Source organism: Oncorhynchus gorbuscha, linkage group LG16 (genome assembly GCF_021184085.1).
Source record: "Oncorhynchus gorbuscha isolate QuinsamMale2020 ecotype Even-year linkage group LG16, OgorEven_v1.0, whole genome shotgun sequence".
NCBI lineage: Eukaryota > Metazoa > Chordata > Actinopteri > Salmoniformes > Salmonidae > Oncorhynchus > Oncorhynchus gorbuscha.
Window position 1 is genome coordinate 59,861,769 of NC_060188.1, and position 22,953 is coordinate 59,884,721.

At 41.6% G+C, this 22,953-nt stretch overlaps 1 protein-coding gene across 2 annotated transcripts in view; it reads right to left on the reverse strand.

The window, feature by feature from the left end:
• Positions 1 to 21,849, reverse strand: part of nsd1b (nuclear receptor binding SET domain protein 1b) — a 31,533-nt gene extending 9,684 nt beyond the window's left edge. The window contains exons 1-17 of one of the 2 annotated variants that reach the window (XM_046306723.1): positions 21,803 to 21,849; positions 18,890 to 19,520; positions 16,062 to 16,203; positions 15,673 to 15,845; positions 13,602 to 15,540; positions 13,255 to 13,367; positions 12,907 to 13,162; positions 12,609 to 12,706; positions 9,639 to 9,684; positions 9,208 to 9,410; positions 8,815 to 8,952; positions 5,439 to 5,562; positions 4,980 to 5,180; positions 2,245 to 2,424; positions 1,853 to 2,009; positions 1,337 to 1,542; positions 1,067 to 1,179 (exon numbers count right to left, since the gene is read on the reverse strand). In XM_046306723.1, the coding sequence (XP_046162679.1) occupies positions 1,067 to 1,179; positions 1,337 to 1,542; positions 1,853 to 2,009; positions 2,245 to 2,424; positions 4,980 to 5,180; positions 5,439 to 5,562; positions 8,815 to 8,952; positions 9,208 to 9,410; positions 9,639 to 9,684; positions 12,609 to 12,706; positions 12,907 to 13,162; positions 13,255 to 13,367; positions 13,602 to 15,540; positions 15,673 to 15,845; positions 16,062 to 16,203; positions 18,890 to 19,381 (4,581 nt within the window). In that variant the 5' untranslated portion in view covers positions 19,382 to 19,520; positions 21,803 to 21,849. Of the gene's footprint in view, positions 1 to 1,066; positions 1,180 to 1,336; positions 1,543 to 1,852; positions 2,010 to 2,244; positions 2,425 to 4,979; positions 5,181 to 5,438; positions 5,563 to 8,814; positions 8,953 to 9,207; positions 9,411 to 9,638; positions 9,685 to 12,608; positions 12,707 to 12,906; positions 13,163 to 13,254; positions 13,368 to 13,601; positions 15,541 to 15,672; positions 15,846 to 16,061; positions 16,204 to 18,889; positions 19,521 to 20,257; positions 20,573 to 21,802 lie in introns of those variants that run through there. The other variant, XM_046306724.1, reaches the window with a different exon arrangement.
• Between the last annotated feature and the right edge of the window lie 1,104 nt (positions 21,850 to 22,953).

The window sequence follows — 22,953 nt, forward strand, 5'->3', positions numbered from 1 at the left end:
ACTTCAGAGGAATGAAGTTGCAAAGGGGGTGTGGTAATACTTCTACAGCTCAAAACTAAAACGTAAAGGTCCAACGTAGACTTTTTAAAATCTCAATATCAAATAATTTCTGGGTAACAATTAAGTACCTTACTGTTTTCAATAAAAATGTACAAAAATGTACAAAAATAGCTTGTTAGCAAAGAGCAATTTCTCAAGCACGACTTCTGTTAGTTGGGAGTCTGGGAGTGGTCTAAGTGGGGAAGGGAAAACTGAAAACTAGCTGTTATTGGCAGAAAGGTTTGTAACTCTCCTTCTTATTGGTCTATTAACCAATTTACCATCTGGTGACGTTACCAGGCAGGCCAAAACTTCATCCCTCCAAAACAGGCTGAAATTTCAGGCAGTCTTATCAGACAGCTCTTGCACTAAAAGGCCATTATTATAATTTTCACAATTTTACAGTATTATTGCAACTTCATAGTAGAAATACACACTGAGTGTACAAAACATTAGGAACACCTGCTGTTTCCATGACATAGACAGACCAAGTGAATCTAGTTGAAAGCAATGATACTTTATTGATGTCACCTGTTAAATCCACTTCAATCAGTGTAGATGAAGGGGAGGAGACAGGTTAAAGAATTATTTTAAGTCTTGAGATATGGATTGTGTATGTGTGCAATTCAGAGGTTGAATGGGCAAGACAAAATATTGACGTGCCTTTGAATGGGGTGTGCAAAGAACTGCAACACTGCTGGGTTTTTCACACTCAACAGTTTCCTGTGTGCATCAAGAATGGTCCACCACCCAAAGGACATCCAGCCAACTTGACACAACTGTGGGAAGCATTGGAGTCAATATGGGCGAGCATCCATGTGGAACACTTTCGACACCTTTTAGAGTCCATGCCCCAATGAATTGAGGCTGTTCTGAGGGAAAAATCGGGTACAACTCAATATTAGGAAGATGTTCCTAATAATTTGTACACTCCGTGTATATAAAACACAGGAAAGTCATGTTTTTGGCTTCAATGGGCCTTTAATGTATACATTTTGTGCGGCAAGAGATGTGGCAGTTATGGTACCTTGATGTGTCTGTATGGAGGGGGTTTCTTGTCATTCCTCCTGTCCTCCTGAAGCTGTCTCAGTTCTTTCTCTGCCTGCAGTTTCAGAAACCTGCGAGCAGCTTCCTCCAAAGCTGGGGAAAGATTAACATAAAGTCAACGACAACCATGTCACAATTCCCTTTGACAAAACACTCTTACTCTCTGCACACACCCACGCTACACACACTTGCACAGCTCAAGCCTCCCCTTCAAATTTCCTCTACTGCCAATAAAAATAGGTGTGAATACCTTTCTTGTAGATGACGTCTACACCTTTCCCCATCTTCTCCTTGTTGTTGGTGTCTACGTCCATGTAGGGGAAGACTCTGGCTTGGTAGGTCCACAGGTAGTCGTTGGAGCCAAAAAAGTGCACAGGGAACTCGCCTACGTCGTGCCTCATACGTAGGATGTTCTCCGGAATGTTCTTGGGATGGTTGACCTCCGCAGGCCACCACCTAGACAGAAGATAGGAAGGGAAAAGACGATATGAACGAGAAAAGGAAATGGGCCATGGCAGAAAAACCACTACCATTTGCAACCACTGCCATATTGTGAAGAGAAATACAGGTGCATTTCAGTTCTCAGTATCTTGGTGGTTTTGTAATGTCAGAACACCTAAAGGACACTTTATCATGAGGAATGTGGTTCAGGCAGGGGAGGACTTAATATCCTGGATGCCATCTGTTTCGTCTTTAGGCAACTTGTTGTTGTTTTGCCAAACCAATGGTTAGCCAGTGAGGTTGGTCCCCAGGCGGCTATACTGACCTGTACCGGCCCACTTTGACCCACAGGATGTCCTTATAGTGGGGCTTCTTCCCGGCCTGGCAGTCGTTACAGAACCAGCTGCCCTCGGGCATGTCGATGTTCAGACACTCCCGGTGGAAGGCAGCAGGACACGACTCACAGCACAACAGACTGCCCCCTGGAGCATGGGAGAGGAATAACAGTTTGTCTACTGGACTGGTCTATGAGATTAAAAACTCAGATGAGCAAACAGAGATGTAACTGGGCTGTAGTACATATGAACTCTGATCATGTGTTCTGCGAAAATTGTACCCTGATCATGTAATACACATTACATATGTAGGTAAGTATTTACTGAGTGTATCTATGCATATCGGACTCTAACAACCCAACATATGTGGAGGCCGGCATACCTTCAGAGCAGACAAAGCACCAGCTGACGTTGACGTGTTCATGGTTTCGGAATCCCCTGCGGGGGGTGAAGTGGTTGGGACACAGGAAGCTGTTGTTGGCCAGGACCACACTGCCCGCTGCCATGCAGTAATCGTTGGCATGGTACGCCACAGGGCATCGCACACAGCGTGTCAAACGACCTACAGGACACACAACACAGGGGAGACAGAGGCAGAATGAGCTGTTAGTTAGAATATCTAGTACACATACAGTACCCATCGAAAGTTTGGACACACCTACTCATTCAAGAGTTTTTATTTATTTGTTAGTATTTTCTACATTGTAGAATAATAGTGAAGAAATCAAAACTATGAAATAACAAATATGGAATCATGTAGTAACCAAAAAATTGTTAAACAAATTAAAATAGATTTTATATTTCAGATTCTTCAAAGTAGCCACCCTTTGCCTTGCCAACAGCTTTGCACACTCTTGGCATTCTCAGAACCAGCTTTATGAGGTAATTACCTGGAATGCATTTCAATTAACAGGTGTGCCTTGTTTAAAGTTCATTTGTGGAATTTGTTTCCTTCTTTATGCATTTGAGCGGATCAGTTGTGTTGGGACACGGTATGATTGGTATACAGGAGATAGCCCTATTTGGTAAAAGACCAAGTCCATATTATGGCAAGAACAGCTCAAATAAGCAAACAGAAATGACAGTCCATTATTACTTTAACTTCTTATGGGCAGGTGGGACGGTAGCGTACCACCTGGCCAACATCCGGTGAAATTGTAGAGCGCGAAATTCAGAAATACCAAATTCAAATATTTAACATTCTTGAAAATATATGTGTTATGCATCAACATAAAGCTTAACTTCTTGTTAATCCAGCCGCTGTGTCAGATTTCAAAAAGGCTTTACGGCGAAAGCAAACCATGCGATTATCTGAGGACAGCGCCCCACATACAAACACACATGAACATCATATCTCAACCAGGAAGGTGCGCCACAAAAGTCAGAAATAGCGATATAATTAATGTTTTACCTTTGAAGATATTCTTCCCAGAAACATCACAAAACATCATTTTGTTCGATAATGTCCTTCTTTATGTCTCAAAATGGTCAATTTATTTAGCGTGTTTGATTCAGAAATACACTGGTTTCAACTCGTCCAACATGCCTACAAGGTATCTAATAAGTTACCTGTAAACTTGGTCTAAACATTTCAAACAACGTTCCTAATCCAACCTCAAGTACCCTAAAACGTAAATAATCAATACAATTTAAGACGGAATAAACTGTTTCTAATACCGGATAAAAACAATGTGAAGCGTGCTCCAGTTCATGCACACCAAAACAGTAGAGTCCACCTGGAGTAACACTTACAATACTGCCCTCTACCCAAGAGAGGTTAAGACAGGCAGGTCAGTCAATATGGAAAATTTGAAGAACTGAAAGTTTCTTCAAGTGCAGTCGCAAAACCCATCAAGCGCTATGATGAAACTGGCTCTCATGAGGACTGTCACAGGAAAGGAAGACCTAGAGTCACCTCTGCTACTGAGGATAAATTGTTAGTTAACTGCACCTCAGATTGCAGCCTAAATAAATGCTTCACAGAGTTCAACTAACAGACACATCTCAACATCAACTGTTCAGAGGAGAATGCATGAATCAGGCCTTCATGGTCAAATTGCTGCAAAGAAACCACGACTAAAGGACACCGATAATAAGAAGAGACTTGTTTGGGCCAAGAAACACGAGCAATGGACATTAGACCGGTGGAAATCCGTCCTTTGGTCTGATGTGTCCAAATTTGAGATTTCTGTTCCATCCGCCGTGTCTTTGTGAGACACAGAGTAGGTGAACGGATGTTGTCTGCATGTGTGGTTCCCACAGTGTAGCATGTCGGAGGAGGTGTGATGGTGCTTTGCTGGTGACACTGTCAGTGATTTATTTAGAATTCAAGGTACACTTAACCAGCATGGCTACCACAGCATTCTGCAGTGATACTCCATCCCATCTGGTTTGCTCTTAGTGGGACTATCATTTGTTTTTCAACAGTACAATGACCCAAAACACAGCTCCAGGCTGTACTTGACCAAAGAGAGTGATGGAGTACTGCATCAGATGCATCAATTGAGATGGTTTGGGATGAGTTGGACCGTAGAGTGAAGGAAAAGCAGCAAACAAGTGCTTAGCATATGTGGGAACTGTTGGGAAAGCATGTGGGAACTGTTGGAAAAGCATTCCTCGTGAAGCTGGTTGAGAGAATGCCAGGAGTCTGCAAAGCTGTCATCAAGGCAGTGGGTAGCTACTTTGAAGAATCTCAGATATAAAATATATTTGGATTTGTTTAACACTTTTTTGGTTACTACATGACTCCATATGTGTTATTTCTTAGTTTTGATATCTTCACTTTATTCTACAATGTAGAAAACTGTAAAAATAAATAAAAACCCATGAATGAGTAGTTGTGTCCAAACTTTTGACTGGTACTGTATATTTACTTCCCACAGCTAATTTCAAGTAGTGGGTCTTTCTATCATGGTGTTGATATGAACTAGCTGAATTTCTTGTGCAAAATGAAAATTATTTGAGAAAACATATGTTTGCAAACATTTTTCAGTTTTCCAACTCTAACCTCATCCCATTCTTTTGTAGAGTTACCAGGGTAAGGTGATTGCAATTGAGAAGATTCGCATAAAATCTAATTAAACTGAACTGTGCTGGGAGGAGCGGAGCAGCACACACCTTTGGGGACGGAGGGGTGGACAGGGTTAGTGATGAAGCAGGACAGACAGACGTGGAGGGAGCAGCGGAAGCCCCCGTGCAGGGGGGCAACGGGAGCGTGTTTGGCGATACACTCTCCATGGTAGAACTTCCCACACACTGGGATCATACAGCGCCTCACGTTCTCCCCGGGCTTCTTACACACAAAACAGGTATGGACACCTAGCAACAAACACATCAAGTTTAATAAACTGGTTTGCTTTTACAAGCCAGAGAGAATGGTGGATGTTAGGATGAGAGGGTAACTGAGGGGAGAGAATCAGCAAAATTATGTGTGAAACAATCAGATAGCACACTGATAACTCTAGATGCAACTAATAATAGTCTTTCCACAATTTTGTCCAAGTAGGAATGAGGCATAAAAAATATGTTAATGAGGATTCAGTGGTTGTGTTTTTACAGAATATATGCTTGACCCACCAGACTTGCACTCCTGGCAGACGAACTTCCCTTTAGGAGGCTCTGTGAGGCCGCTACACTGGAGGTGGAAGGCCTCACAACACTGGCCCTCACACAGCAGCAGCTCCCCAGTCTTCTCACATACCTACCCGTACAGTCCAGAAAGGTTTACACAACATTAGAACAATGTACACAGCTGTCTGAAACTTTCTGATGGGCAAAGAGCAAATAGACTCCACAATCACTTATAGCACTTTAACCTTTTCACATGTGAGTTCCAAATATCCCTAACGGTCACCCCAGCGTGAGTTGTTTTATGCACATTCCAAAATGGGATTGTTTCGCAACGTGATAGTTATCACATGTGCCTGATAATTATCTGTAGGTTATGTTTCAACTTGTCAATTTCAAATGATTTTCTATCAAGTTTTATTCTCTAACAACAGTTTGAATTGAGGTGTGTTCCTCATTAATTCACACATTCCTCATTAATTCACATAGAAGTATCCCATTTCACTGTTGCAGACAATTTATGTTTGAGGCTTTACTGAGCTGGACAAATTTCTTCAAGGAGAGCCCAAGCACTTCCTCAGTGTTACGCAGATCAAGTATGCAGACATTTACCCAGTCTTGCACAAACATTTTCCCTCTGGCACATTTTTTGGCTGGCGCTCACAATGCCACTATTGTTGTTTTCCCCAAAAATTATAACTTTGGACATGTGTGTTGCTATCAAAGTAAGTGCCTTATTTTCTGTATAGCATGTTGTCGTTTCACAGTACAGTACCAGTCAAGAGTTTGGACACACCTACTCATTCAAGGGTTTTTCTTTATTTTTTCTTTATTTTCTACATTGTAGAATAATCGTGAAGACATCAAAACTATGAAATAGCACATATGGAATCATGTAGTTACCAAATAAGTGTTAAACAAATCAAAATCTATTTTATATTTGAGATTTTTCAAAGTTGCCACCCTTTGCCTTGATGACAACTTTGCACACTCTTGGCATTCTCAGAACCAGCTTCACCTGGAATGCTTTTCCAACAGTCTTGAATGAGTTCCCACATATGCTGAACACTTGTTGGCTGCTTTTCCTTCACTCTGCGCTCCAACTCATTCCAAACCATCTCAGTTTGGTTAAGATAGGGTGATTGTGGAGGCCAGGTCATCTGATGCAGGTCATCAGACCAAAGGACAGATTTCCACCCATCTAATGTCCATTGCTTGTGTTTCTTGGCCCAAGCAAGTCTATTCTTCTTATTAGTGGTGGTTTCTTTGTAGCAATTCGACCAGGGAGGCCTGATTCACACAGTGCTTTCTGACCAGTTGATGTTGAGATGTGTCTGTGAAGCATTTATTTGGGTTGCAATTTCTAAGGTTGGTAACTGAATTTATCCTCTGCAGCAGACGTAACTCTGGGTCTTCCTTTCCTGTGGTGGTCCTCATGAGAGGCAGTTTCATCATAGTGCTTGATGGTTTCTGTGACTGCAACTTTCAAAGTTCTTCAAATTATCTGTATTGACTGAGCTGCATGTCTTAAAGTAATGATAGATTGGCGTTTCTCTTTGCTTATTTAAGATGCTCTTGCCATAATATGGACTTGGTCTTTTACAAAATAGGGCTATCTTCTGTATACCAACCCTACCTTGTCACAACACAACTGATTGGCTCAAACGCATTAAGAAGGAAATAAATTCCACAAATTAACTTTTAACAAGGCACACATGTTAATTCAAATGCATTCCAGGTGACTACCTCATGAAGCTGGTTGAGAGAATGCCAAGAGTGTGCAAAGCTGTCATCAAGGCAAAGGGTGGCAATGTCGAAGAATCTATAACATAAAATATATTTAGATTTGTTTAACACTTTGTTGGTTACTACATGATTCCATATGTGTTATTTCATAGTTTCTACAATGTAGAAAATAGTACAAAATAAAGAAAAACCCTTGAATGAGTAGGTGTGTCTACATTTTTGACTGGTACTGTATGTACAGTATATGTAGTGCATAATGTATTTACAGTTTTATTCACATTGACATGTACTGGTGACAAATAATGCATTCCTATTATTGCATAGATTGTAATAGATACCTGCGATATGTGTAAAATACTCTTTTAAGGTTGTACTAATTATGATGAGCTAATGCTAAGCTATTTGCCAGCTATGTGTGGCACCATGTTTGTTGACATTATACAATGCATTCTGGGTGTCACGTAAACATCTGTCAGACCAAAGATGTTATAATGAGATGAAGGAATGGTTCACTTATCTTTCGAGTAAACTTCCGCAATTGAATGGAAGTGATTGATCGTAGACGACACACCACTTCAACATGCATACTGCAAACAGACCAAACTCATCTTGCTTCCTCTTCATATCTTTGGTTGGAGTGAAAAAACAAACATGGTGGCGTGCACAAACTAAATAGCGCCGGATTACTTAAGATTTTTAGAAAGTGTTTTACTCAATTATTTCGATCAATGGTGAGCTCACCCATGATGTGATGAATTTTAAATAGTAATTGCTATTAGATAATTCATATTGTGGTTTCTGTCAGCCGAGAGTTAGTGCTAGGACTAATGTAGCCTACATTTTCCGGCTGAATGATTGTGTTATGACGTTGCTACTTCTGTGAATGTCTGAATATTGCATCCAAAAATAAACTTCTCACATTCAGGACATAACTTTGTGAGGACTGTGTTTGTGCAAAATGTTTCTGTGAAAAAACAGTGTGGCCAGCTCAATCGCAGAATGTTGCGTCAATCGAAACTGGACGTTCTAAATAAGAGTTCTAATCACACCGGTTTGAGCATATCCTGCAGGGACCACTGTAGAATGATCACACCCGTTTGTTGGCACATGTCAAAGGGTTAAATAAACACAAGGTAACCACTCTTTTTATAGATTTTTTCCCCCAATTTCGTGGAATTCAATTGGTAGACGTAGTCCTGTCCCATCGCTGCATCTCCTCTACGGACTCGGGAGAGACGAAGGTCACGAGCCGTACGTCCTCCAAAACACAACCCAGCCAAGCCGCACTGCTTCTTGACACAACGTCCGCTTAACCCAGAAGCCAGCAGCACCAATGTGTCAGAGGGAACACTATACACCTGACTAACGTGTCAGCGTGCATTGTGCCCGGCACGCCACAGGAGTCGCTAGTGCACGATGGGACAGGAATATCCCTGCCGGCCAAGCCCTCCCCTAACCCGGACAAAGCTGGGCCAATTGTGCGCCACCCCATGGGTCTCCCGGGCGCGGCCTGCTGGGACAGAGCTTGGACTCAAACCAGGATCTCTAGTGGCACAGCTAGCGATGCAGTGCCTTAGACCACTGCGCCACTCTGGAGGCCCCTTACCACTCTTATATTGGTGATGTTAGACGTACTCACCTGACACACATTCTCCTTCAATGAGGCCACGCCCCCTCTGTCCACTATGATCTTCTTATTGGGGAAGAGTGTGTCATCGCACTGTGAAGACTCCTCCCTCATGGATGAAAAGCTGTCATCGAAACTGGATGCAAAACCCTGAGGTGCAAATAAGAAGACAATCAGCAGGACAGTTCAAGCACCGAAAGCCACATTGCAAGCAATCATGCCGTAACACTATTCGATGCAGAATGTTTTTTTTTCAGGTACATATTGATGCATGTTTTAGTGTTATTGTTTTCTTTTTTGGGTCGTTATTTTGTAATTACAATTTTACCATGTAAGTTCTATGTTATTATCAGGTAAAACATATGGACCATCAAATTAAGCTGCAGATTTAACCTCTTGTCTGACCTCTGGGTCTATGGTGTCCCTCCCATCGTCATGGAGATTAGTGTCCTTAGTGGGGGGCGTGGTGAGGTCGATGTCTGACCCCCTCTCCATGCAACTCTGTGTCTGGGGGTAGGGTGCAGGGGTGCAGGGCAACATTGTGGAGGATGTAGTGGTGGATGTCATTGGTTGCTTGATCTTTGATTTAAAGGAGTGTTGTCCAGAGCCTGGGGAAAAAAACAGTCAAGTCAACTTTGACCCCAAGACCAATCAAACCTTTGAATTGACAATCATGAGGTAAATGAAAGCAGTATCACAAAGCATTGTGATAAACAGTGTATAGCCTTACATTTCTTAATGCTTTTCCTGTACACATCCTACACAACAGTGGGAAAAACGCTTAAGAACTGTGTAATGCGGACAGTTTGAGGGAGGTCCTTCCTGTGTAGACTGACCTGAATGAACAGCCTGGCTTGATGAGCTGGACTTCAGGGACTTGACCTGTAATACACAATTAACCAGTCAACCCCTGCTGTAAGGCCTTCACTACTGTGAAAATCAATGGACCCATAAGATACAAAAATCCTTAAAGGGGCAATCTGTAATTGGTACATTTTTTTCTTTACTTTAAAATTAATTATATATAGCAATTGTTTCTTGAAGAATGTAACGTATAAATGCCTCATGAGCTTATTTCAACTGTCTAACCCCATCAGACCCAAAATATATATATTTTTTCCCTCCACTGTTTGTAAACAATGTCATTGTAAACAAACACTGTATAGCTTAAAAACAAGATTAAAACTATAATTTTGATCTCATAGATGGTCGGTCCTTGCATCCATTGACCCATCTATAAATTTGGTGGTTACATTTCTGCAGCTCCATTCCTAAGCTCTTTACCCCAAAAGGTGGTGGGGTGTACGCTTTGTTATTGATTGAACTGCACATTGTCCCCTTAACCTTTCTGGCACAGGCGTTCCGCTACCGACCCACCTCGACAACATCTGGTGAAATTGCAGAGCGCCAAATTCAAAATACAGAAATAGTCATAATAAATATTTATAAAAAATACAAATGTTATACATCGGCTTGAAGATTAACTTCTTGTTAAGCCAGCCATTTTGTCAGATTTCAAAAAGGCTTTACGGCGAAAGCATACTATGCGATTATCTGAGGACAGCGCCCCACTTACAAAAGCATACAAACATTTTACAACCAAGTAAAGGAATTAAAAAAGTCAGAAATAGCGATAAAATGAATCACTTACCTTTGAAGATTTTCATATGGTTGCAGTCACAACAGTCCCAGCTACACAATAAATGTTTGTTTTGTTCGATAAAGTCCCTCTTTATATCCCAAAAACTCAGTTTTGTTGGCGCGTTTTGTTCAGTAATCAACTGGCTCAAAAAAATACAGACAAATACATCCTAATAGTACCGTTAAAGTTCGTCGTAACATGTCAAACAATGTTTATAATTCATCCTCATGTTGTCAATTGTCTAAATAATCGATAATATTTCGATAATATTTCAACCGGACAAAAGCGTATTCTATAGAAAGGAAAAACAACAAAGGGTGCGCACTTGGTCACACGCGCAAACAAGCACTGCATGATTCTACAGTCCACTGACAGAAAGGTCTCATTCTTCTTAATTTTTTAGAAAACAAGCCTGAGACACTGTCTAAAGACTGTTGACATCTAGTGGAAGCCATAGGAATGGCAATCTGGGTCCTAACACATTAGATACTCTATACTCTTTTCAATTGAAAACTACCCACATCTAAAAAATCCCACTACCCGGATGGATTTTCCTCAGGTTTTCGCCTGCCATATCAGTTATGTTATACTCATAGACATTTTGTTTTTAATTGGAAACTTTAGAGTGTTTTCTATCCAAATCTACCAATTATATGCAAATCCAAGCTTCTGGGCCTGAGTAACAGGCAGTTTACTTTGGGCACGCTTCTCATCCAGATGTCGAAATACTGCCCACAAGCCATAAGAAGTTTTAACCGCGAAATTCAAAAATATTTTTTAGAAACATGTAACTTTCCAACATTAACAAGTCCAATACAGCAAATGAAAGATAAACATCTTGTTAATCTACCCATTGTGTCCGATATCAAAAATGCTTTACAGCGAAAGCACAACATATGATTATGTTAGGTCATAGCTAAGTCGAAAAAACACAGCCATTTTTCCAGCCAAAGATAGGAGTCACAAAAAGCAGAAATATAGATAAAATGAATCACTAAACTTTGATGATCTTCATCAGATGACACTCATAGGACATCATGTTACACAATACATGTATGTTTCGTTCCATAATGTGCATATTTATACCCAAAATCTTTGTTTACATTGGCGCCTTACTTGCAGTAATGTTTTGATTCCAAATCATCCGGTGATTTTGCAGAAATACTCATAATAAACATTGATAAAAGATACAAGTGTTATTCACAGAATTAAAGATAGACTTCTCCTTAATGCAACCACTGTGTCAGATTTCAAAAAAGCTTTACGAAAAAAGCATAATCTAAGAAAGGCACTCAGAACCCAAAACAACCAGAGGAATATCCTCCATTTTGGAGTGAACAAAGTTAGAAACAACACCATAAATATTCACTTACCTTTGATGATCTTCATCAGACGGCACTCCCAAGAATCCCAGTTCAACAATAAATGACTGATTTGTTCCATAAAGTTCCATAAGATCCATCATTTATGTCCAAATAGCCACTTGTTGTTAGCGTGTTCAGCCCAATAATCCATCTTCATGAGGCGCAGACACTTCGTCCAGACAAAAACTCGAAAAGTTCCGTTACAATCCTTTAGAAACATGTCAAACGATGTATGGAATCAATCTTTAGGATGTTTTTTTAACATAAACCATCAATAATGTTCCAACCGGAGAATTCCTTTGTCTTCAGGAAAGCACTGGAACGAGAGGTAACTCTGTCGGGAGCGCAGGCCATGAGACCAAGGCACTCTGCCAGACCACTGACTCAAAGAGGTCTCATGAGCCCCTCCTTTATAGTAGAATCCTCATTCAAGTTTCTAAAAGACGATTAACATCTAGTGGAAGCCGTAGGAAGTGCAACTTTATCCATATCCCACTGTATATTCGGAGGCCAAGCTTTAAAAAACTACAAACCTCAGATGTTCCACTTCCTGGTTGGATTTTTCTCAGGGTTTCGCCTGCCATATGAGCCCTGTTATACTCACAGACATCATTCAAACCTGTTTAGAAACTTCAGAGTGTTTTCTATCCGATACTAATACTAATATGATATATTAGCATCTGGGACAGAGTAGGAGGCGGTTCACTCTGGGCACGCTATTCATCCAAAAGTGAAAATGCTGCCCCCTATACCAAAAAGGTTAATGAACAAAGCACAACCATTCCCTAACCCCTCCATACCTTTTTCTTTGGGATTGTGGCAGCCTCTGAGTATTCCAGAATCTTCAGAGTGGGTTTTCTCTGTCTCTTACGGATGGTTTCCAAGTAAGGAACGTCACCTGCCACAGGACAGCGTTATTATGGACCTTTACACACATCTGGGATAATGAGGTGTTTAGGATCTAAGACCACTACTACAGAGGAATAATGTAATAAAACCTGTAATTCCTTGGTTTCAGGGCACATTGCTTCCAAAAACATTTTGTAATTTTTTGCAATTCAACCAAAGTATACATTTGATATGTAAATGGTTTCTCACCAACATTCTTTGTAAGACTGTCACACAACAGCGAAGGGTCTGCTTCAGGAGGTAGGGTTAGAGTATCTATGGAGAGGATAGGTGCATCCTGAGGGAGAGTGTTCTCTATTCGGGGAGGGGCTTGTCCATTTGGGGTCTTGGATGGTTCCTCTGGGGGCAGGGATTGTATTTCAGGAAGTGGGTTCAGAGGGGCATGGTCATGTATGGGTTTCTCTGATGGTAGGGGATCTGGTTTGTTGCTGTTGGACTGTGCCACCTGGAAAAACATGAAGAGGGTATAGAACTGGTATCATGATACAAAACCCTGAAAATCCAAGAGATGTAATACTGTATGTTTGAGTGAGCTACCTTTCCCAAAGACTGCAGGGCCTTTTTCGGTTTCTTCCTTGTGGAGAATATCTGATCATACTCTTCTGTCCATTCTATGAGTCTTTTGCTTGGTTTTCTAATTCGTTTATGTGCTGATGAAGGACAAGTGTGCAAAAAGTATGAATATGCCACACATGTAAAAACCATGACATTTCATGATCTACAGAATTTGGCATCATGGCCCTAAATCGGACGCTATCACATTATAGCTTTTGATATTTTCATTATGGTATAATTCCCAAAGCAAAGTCAATGCATTGATCAGTCATAATCTCATTTGGGATACCCTTCTGTCAAACCAAGAAGAAGAAAAAACTATTCCTTACCTGTGGGAGCCTCCTGGCCTTCCCCAGTACTTTGTGTAGTGTTTGCAGAATTGATGGCAGGGATAATCTGCTTGTCCAACCTTGTCTTTGTCTGAAAGGACACCGATGGGTCTGCACCACCCTGCTCCAAAGGCACCATGTTCTGTAGTCTCTCATTCATTAGCCCACTGCAGCCCTCCCCCAACCCCCCTAATGTCCCTGAATCATGGTTAAACTTCAGACAGGCATTGCTAGAAAGATGGTGTGAGGCCTCAATCCCAAGGTAGCCAGGTCCAGGAGACCTCTTACCACAAGGCTCTTTTCCATTAGGGTTATTTTTAGTCCCAGACAAGCCTCTCTTTTTGGCTGACCTTTTCAAGTCCTGGTTTATGCTGCCTTCAAGTTGTGGGATTTCTACTTTCAGAGAAGACTTGAGCTTGGGTTTGGCCTTTGTCTTGCCCTTGCACTGTTGACTTTTACTGAGACTAGGGCCTTGACTGAGTGACTCCTCTCCTAGTAAGGGTGGAATTACTAAAGGCTCGTCTTTTACATGGGCAGTTGGTGGTCCGATTTCCAGCTCCAAGGGTGTACCATGTTTCTCCCTGGTATCGTGTTCGTCCTTCAGCAGCATGAGGAAAGTACTGAACTTGTAGTTAGTGTCTGGTTTAAAAGACACATGTTTTCCATCACCATCACTTGATTCCAGGGACTTGAAGGATAACTCTTTGATGTCTTTGAAGACATTGATGGGAGAGAAGCATGGCGAGGGAGAGGAACAGGAGGAGATGTGAGACACACGGTCCTCTTTCTTTTCCTTCCCAGAAGTTAGAGGTATGAAATCCGCAGGCATCTGGGATACAAAGAAGCTCTCATTTTCTGTCTTAACCTCTGCCTCAAAGTCTTTCGACCTGGTGAACTTTGATGAAGAGCCATTTGGAAAAGCCATGATCTGATTATCGTTGTCAACCTTTGAAGGTTTGTCCTCTGTATAACAGTTTGTTTTGGTCTCTGGTTTATCAGAGGGCGTGTTTGTGGAAGATGAGACCTTCCGCTCAGCTTCCTCCATAGCTTTAAGAGCTCTGGTCATGAGGCGGTTGCTAGCGGGCAGATGCACAGGCTGCTTGCCTAGGTCCTTCGACTGATCCGTGAGCTTGGGCACACTTAAGACTGGAGTCTTAAACTGATTACCAGTCATTTCTTTGACTGTTGCATTGGACACTGGAGTCTTCGACTGATCAGCAGGGCGTTCTTTGACTATTACACTGGACACTGAAGTCTTCAACTGATGACTAGAGCATTCCTTGTTTGCCACACTGGTCACTTGTGTCTGTCTGTTGACAGCAGCTGCAGTTTGAGTATTTTTCTTGCAGGGGCCCTTGCTAAAGGAATTGTGTTTAGATATGGAGGTGGTAGTGATGAGTCGCCTGTCTTTTCCTGGTTTGCTGAACCACAGGCCAGTTTGGACTTCAGGCTGCTTCTTCACTTTTTCTACTACTGGAACTGAGGGCTGAGTCTGAGAGGGCTTGGATTGACGCTCAAGTGCTTTAGGACACAAAATATTGGGGATAGAGTCAATGTCCAAATACGGACATTCTTCGATGTCCCCCTCTGGCTTGTCAGTGCTTCCAAATGTTTTGGTGTTGAAGAACTCATTTTTAGCTTTTGATGCTTTAGTTAGATTCTTCTTCCTCTGAGGCTTCTTGAAAATGCTTCCTTTTGGAGAAGATTTACTTTGTGGTGACACAGTTCTGTTTCTTATGTGACTTGGTGCAGGGGATATAGAGGCAGATGGAATGGAGGAAGGGGGAATTGGAAGGTCCTTGTTCTCTAATATGGACCCATCATGGAGGGTTGTATCTATGGAGTCAGGTCTAGAGGGCCCCATTTTGGGCCGCTCTGGGAGGACAGCTTCTGCCTCAGCCACACTTTTTCCCCAAGATGCTTTAAAACGCTTGGGTATCTATGGAGGAAAATAAAGTGTTTTTGTAATCACAAATATTTGTATTTTGGATATATTCAGGTAAAACATGATTGGTTATTGTCCAACATACAAAAAAGCTGAGCCACATGTTTGATTCACATTAGTAATTACAGTGTATTTGTAGTCTTTGTCTCTTTGCCTTCCTCTCCTGCGTATCAAGGGGAGCTGTTCAAACTCAAAGCCTCCATGAAAAGTGTGTGTAGCTTTTCCTGCGACCCAGGCCAGTTCCAACGGCTCTCCAAAGGTCCTAATGTGGTACTGCCGACAAGGCCTATCACTGGGCTCTGAAACATCACCACACAGGAGCAAAGGATCCGGTAGATTTCATATTCATTCAACCTTTATCACAGGTATAAAATACATTTTGCAAGAGGGATGTGTCCATTTCAATGTAAAGTGGATTGTGAAATATAACACTTCCAAGCTAGTACAAATCTGTTCTACAAGATCAGTTAAAAAAACTATGAGTTGTTAAAATAATACCCAGGACCAGGTCCTACCTTTCATTTTGTGGTAGGTTCCCTGTACTGGGTCAACTGTCATCTCACAAGGCCACCAGGGTCTTCGGTTGAACTTTGCCCATATAACTTCACCCTCTAAAAACTTTACAGGTGGAAGGGACTTCTTCTTTGGGCTGTCCATCTGTTGATAGACACCAAATAATCAATATTTCAATTACTTCAAGAAATGTTTAAATTCATGTTATATGCAGTACCAGTCAAATGTTTGGACATACCTACTCATTCAAGTTTTTATTTTATTTTACTATTTTCTAGAATAGTGAAGACATCAAAACTATGAAATATCAGATATGGAATCGTGTAGCAACCAAAAAAGTGTTAAACAAATCAAAATGTATTTTAGATTTAAGATTCTTCAAAGTATCCACCCTTTGACTTGATGACAGCTTTGTACACTCTTGGCATTCTCTCAACCAGCTTCATGAGACAGTCACCTGGAATGCATTTCAATTAACAGTTGTGCCTTGTTAAACGTTAATTTGTGCAATTTCTTTCCATCTTAATGCTTTTGAGCCAATCAGTTGTGATGTGACAAGGTAGGGGGTATACAGAAGATAGCCATATTTGGTAAAAGACCAAGTCCATATTATGGCAAGAACAGCTCAAATAAGCAAAGACAAATAAGCAAAGACACGAAGGTCAGTCAATACAGAACATTTCAAGAACTTTGAAAGTTCCTTCAAGTGCAGTCGCAAAAACCATCAAGCGCTATGATGAAACTGGCTCTCATGAACACCGCCACAGGAAAGGAAGACCCAGAGTTACATCTGCTACAGAGGATAAGTTAATTACAGTTACCAGCCTCAGAAATAGCAGCCCAAATAAATGCTTCACAGAGTTCAAGTAACAGACACATCTCAACATCAGCTGTTCAGAGGAAACTACGTGAATCAGGCCTTCGTGGTTGAATAGCTGCAAAGAAACCAATATTAAAGGACACCAATTAGAAGAAGAGACTTGCTTGGGCCAAAAAACACGAGCAATGGACATCAGAATGTTGGATATCTGTCCTTTGGTCTGATGAGTCTAAATTTCAGATTTTTGTTTCCAACTGCTGTGTCTTTGTGAGACGCAGAGTAGGTGAACGGATGATCTCTGCATGTGTGGTTCCAACCACTGTCATTATGAGACGCAGAGTAGGTGAACGGATGATCTCTGCATGTGTGGTTCCAACCACTGTCATTATGAGACGCAGAGTAGGTGAACGGATGATCTCTGCATGTGTGGTTCCAACCACTGTCATTATGAGACGCAGAGTAGGTGAACGGATGATCTCCGCATGTGTGGTTCCAATCGTGAAGCATGGTGTGGGGGTGCATTTCTGGTGACACTGTCAGTGATTTATTTCGAATTCAAGGCACACTTAACCAGCATGGCTACCACAGCATTCTGCAGTGATACGCCATCCCATCTTGTTTGAGCTTAGTGGGACTATCATTTGTTTTTCAACAGGACAATGACCCAACACACCTCCAGGCTGTGTAAGGGCTATTTGACCAAGAAGGAGATTGATGGAGTGCTGCATCAGATGACCTGGCCTCCACAATCACCCGACTTCAACCCAATTGAGATGGTTTGGGATGAGTTGGACTACAGAGTGAAGGAAAAGCAGCCAACAAGTGCTCAGCATATGTGGGAACTCCTTCAAGACGGTTGGAAAAGCATTCCAGGTGACTACCTCATGAAGATGGTTGAGAAAATGCCAAGAGCATGCAAAGCTGCAATCAAGGCAAAAGGTGGCTACTTTGAGGAATCTAAAATATAAAGTATATTTTGATTTGTTTAACACTTTTTTGGTTACTACATTATTCCATATGTGTTATTTCATATTTTTGATGTCTTCACTATTATTCTACAATGTAGAAAATAGTACAAAATACAGAAAAACCTTTGAATGAGTCGGTGTGTCTAAACTTTTGACTGGTACTGTAAGTAAAAAAGTATTACATCAGAATTGACATGCCAATTTATATACGCAAATGTGAACATATGCAAGCATTCCAATATTTTCCAAGACTATACGGTTGCTGAGTTGCCAGGACCAAAGTTAAATCCCTGCAACTCTATCCTAATTTTCACCAGATGCAAGATGTGCAAATCCACATTATATTACCAACTATCTTTTAAACACTAAAATGCATATATCAGTTCTGTGCACACTCTCTAGCCTAGATGTCAGTCAACCTTACTAAACTTGTATCAACTGATCATGCATAACATTCCAGCCACTAAACAAAGCTCAGGATATGGCCTGACTAATGACTTTTCTCTGTGCAGGTGTTTTATTAATTTCAAAAGGTATCATTTCAACTATTGATTGTAATTCACCATATGATATGCTGGAATTACATGGATCATCTCCAGCTCTGAGGATCTTATCTATTGTAGAGGAAGTGACCTCGCTTGACCTTTCTTGCTAATTAGTTAGGATTTAGGCCTCTCACTATCTTGATTGACATTTCACATATAATCAAAACCAATAAGCTTGACAATTTATGTTGCACAGTAAAACAGGTGATCTGGACTGAAAAGGAAGTACCCAGGCCAGAACAGTGACATGTTACAGGATTAAATTTGAGGGCTGTTGGGTACTGCATGATGTTGCTGTCAATAGCCATGTTATGTAAAAGGTTCATAACAGTAGTAGGACTTGCCATTGGAGGCCCAGAGGGGCTATTCCCAAGAGAGAGCGGCTCACAGTTACTCCCCCAGTTCTCGTCTGAACCTTCATGTGCTGTTAATGGGGGGACACTAGGGGACTGCAAGCCTTTACCCACAGATAGCCCTGGATTCAGTAATTTCTTTACCTTCAAGTTAAAAAATTCAGGAAGAGGTTCAGGTGACTTTCCAACTTTGCTATGTCTGTCTGTCAGAGGTAAAGCTGTATCCTCATCATCATCTTCATCATCATCATCATCAAACAAAGTGGACTCAAAGTGCAGGCAGCCATTCGCAAAAGGGCTATTGCTATCCAGTGAAAAGTCTGGACTAGGTGGGTCAGAGAAGCAACAGTCACTCTTCTTCTCCACACTAGGATTAGTCTTACTGGTGTCTGTGTCTCTCCTGCCTGGCTGGGGAGCTGTGAGGGCCAAGGAATTCCCAAAGTCAGTTTTCCCAACAGCATTCCGGGTGTGCGAGACCTCCCTCTCCCCCTCTCCAACCTGTATCAGGTCCGGGTGGCTGACGATGGTGGTCAGGTGCTGTAGCCTTCTCAGAGGACTGTAGGAAGAGGATAGGTTCTTGGGCATGAACCTATAGGTGGATGGAGGTTTGAGGGCAGGGGTGGTGGACAGCTGCATGGCACGTGGAGGGTCTAGTCTAGAATTGGGGTTATTGTGCTTTGAGGAGGGAGAGAAGGGGTCATTGGGGGCAGAGGTCACTGTTGGGTCAGTGTGATGGGCAGTTCATAGGGCTGACTCATCCTGGTAAGGCTCCATCCTAAACAGAAAAAAAAACAGAAAATAGGCCAAAACAATATTTAAAAAAATAAGTGATAGCAACTTTAATTGCATGGATTTGCAATTATTGATCACATACAATTTGTTTTACTGTTCGTGGTTAGCTATTATAGAAAGTGGCAAAAATGGGGATGGTAATGGTATATTATTGAAAAGTTATTAAAAATGTTCTAAAAAACAATAGTGTTGTAAAATTAGGAAAGTTTTAAATGACTGAGTTTCGTTATATATAAAAGTGTGATATGGTTATCTTTCCCCACCTAAAAAAAATAAAAATAAAGTATTAGGCAACAGTGTCATTCCACTCCTCGCTACACCGCCAAGAACGTGGAATTGTGGCAACCTATTGCGCGTTTGGTAGGCCGCTGGTCATGTTAAAATTAGACCAGAGTACCTGTAATGACACGCTGTCCTGCCCAGCAACAACGAAGGGTTAAGTTGATTTCAAAAGACTGATGAAGAAATCGCGAAACCAAGAATAAAATGGACAGCTCCTGACAGCGCCTGTGCATCAACTCTGTGTGCCATGGCTCACGAGGCACCACAGAGATATCGGTTCAGTGCATAGCTGGCACGCGAACATACAGTATCGACACACAAGTTCACACTGCCACACATACGTACAGACTTCCACCGACAGATGTATACTGTGCACAATGACGGAATGTTTAAACAAATAAAAACGCGTATGACAATGATATGCCGCAAGAATCTTACCATTTAAATGTCGGTCACCGCAAAAACAACTGTCAAACCTTTCATTTCTATCATTAAATATGCTATTTTCGAATTTTGTGAAAGCGGATGAGGAGAATCCCAGCAGCAGCAATACTAGGCCAGGATCCTGTGGACATATACTCTACTTGCGATAGCTCTTACACCACCGGCGGCCCCTTCAAACGATAAATATATGCATGCATTTCACTTACTGAGAGAACCACCCATTTACAGCGACATATCATACAGTGCTATAAGTTTCTAATTCCTTGTTACCTCATATTCAATGCATTATTAAATTATGACTATTTCCTAGCTGTCGACCTGCCCCTTGCAGCCCCTGCCTGCCCGTGTCTGTGTGAGAGCGGACCAATCGGCACTGCCTCCCAACCCCCAGCTTGGAGTAATGCTGAGGCTTTGAGTTCCACCAAAAATATTTGGGATGGAAAAATTACGGGCATATTCCGCTCTACTGGTTTTTAATTATCACATAGATTTTCAATTGCTGTCATTCACATGAATCACTATGACATGCCTGTCATTTGCTCAATCTGTGCCAACAATGGCATCATATCATACCCCATATGGACATCTCATGCACTTTTAAATGATGGGATTAGAATGTTTTCATGTAAATGCATTCTAATATAGGCTACCCAGAAAACAGATGGCTTCCTTGTCTTTAGACGAGTTGCAAAACCTTGTTCTCTGCTCACCGGGTCCTTCAAAATGGAGTCGGTTCAGAAAAAACAGGCCACAAAGTGTTAATATGCTCGATATGAAGTTCACATCAAAGCGCAAAGGGTTGAACCGCAACGCACACATTTCCAATCCATCCAAAACATTCCAAAGCCTCAATGCAAAGCTGCATTCATTCATTAAACACCATTGAATAAACCACTTTCCACAATAATATTTAGTGTATATCATAAGTCAGGTTACAGAAGAAAGGTTCACGACGGGGAAATGTAACTGGTGTGTGTAGTAGGGGGACAGTGTTCCATAATTCGCAGGCATTTCCATAGACTCCATCATGCACTGAACGTAAAAAGAGAGTTTGAATCACGTATTGTCTTATTTGTGTGGATTGTTGCAAAGGAAATTATATTGGTAGAGACCGTGGATAGGGGGTGGAGTGGAGTCGTCCTAGATACATGCACAACCATTAAATATGCAAAGATGTTAATCAAATAGCAGTTCTATATTTCGAGAAGGAAAGCTATGTCTTCACACTCTCCATAAAATTAATTGCGATATTTTTGATCGAGGGGGAAATCTGAAGCATCACGGAAGAGCTGCGCTGCCTGCTCTGCCTCGCTCGCATGAGCCTGGTGGGAGAGAGGGCCTGCAGTGTACGGCGATGGGCACACACACAGTCAAAATAGCGCCCCGACAGATCAAACACGTTCATGCGTCTACAAGCCCTACTAAACGCGTCTTTCTTTCCTTTTCGACTGCACTGTAACGAGAAATATATATACAACACGATGTAAAGCCTATCTATTTACATATCCGTCAAGAAATCGACTTAAAGTAAACTCTTACATCATCATCTTGTTGTGAGCCGTGTGTTCCTCTGTGCTGTGCTGTCTCTGTGTCTGTGCAGTTCGTAATGTCGGCAAAGTCAGTCATAGCAGAAGACAATGGTGGTTTGAGACAGGAGCACATGAGTTTCTGATGAAGTTAGTCAGGTTTAAGTAAGCCTTTTTATGGACCACACTATTCTTATCTTATTTTACACCACATGCTGCCATGCCTGATTTATACATCTGTGCTCCTCCACCTCTACCCGAGCTGTTTTCACTCTTCACCTGTACAATGTGGACTCTTACAAGTATCTTATCTGTAAACGAGTTCATCGTGCCTCTTTGTGGGGAGAGTGATTGACAGGCCCATTCTAAAGTCTGTCACTGCCTATTAGCCTACTTACTGACAGCTTGATTTAGTCACTTATGTTAATGAACTGTCCTCTGAGTCCATGACACGACTATGATGTAATTCAGTCATATGTCAGTATCCATACTCCTGCTTTATTTGGTAACCCTTTACTAAAACTCTCTGTCATAAGGGCTACATAACACTGTTAGGCCGATAACACTTTTAACACTGCCATATGTTATTAACAGTAAGCTTTTGAAGTCAGTTTATAACCACCGCAGTGTTGTAAGAAAGCGGAAGTTGCCGGTTTTCAGGGATACAGTATTTCAAACCTAACTGCTGTTTCCCCTGAAAAAGGGAAGTGGGGACTCCGATCTGGCATATTTCTACGCCTACTACATTAGTTTAGCTTGTATGACTTATGATGATATATGCCACAATGAAGTAATTAGCTAGGTTTAAAATAGCCCAACTGGCTTAGGCAATTCTGACACAGCCAGAAGAGGACTGGCCACCTTCATAGCCTGGTTCCTCTCTAGGTTTCTTCCTAGGTTCTGTCCTTTCTAGGGAGTTTTTCCTAGCCACTGTGCTTCTACACCTGCATTGCTTTCTGTTTGGGGTTTTAGGCTGTGTTTCTGTACAGCACTTTGTGAGATCAGCTGATGTAAGAAGGGCTTTATAAATACATTTGATTGAATTAACATTGTCATGATGACAGTGCAACGTCTGCTGTCACAAGCGCACACCAACAGTCATGACTGTTAATGACATAAGTAATGTCATTTTTATAACAGTGTTATTTGTAGTATAAAGTGTAA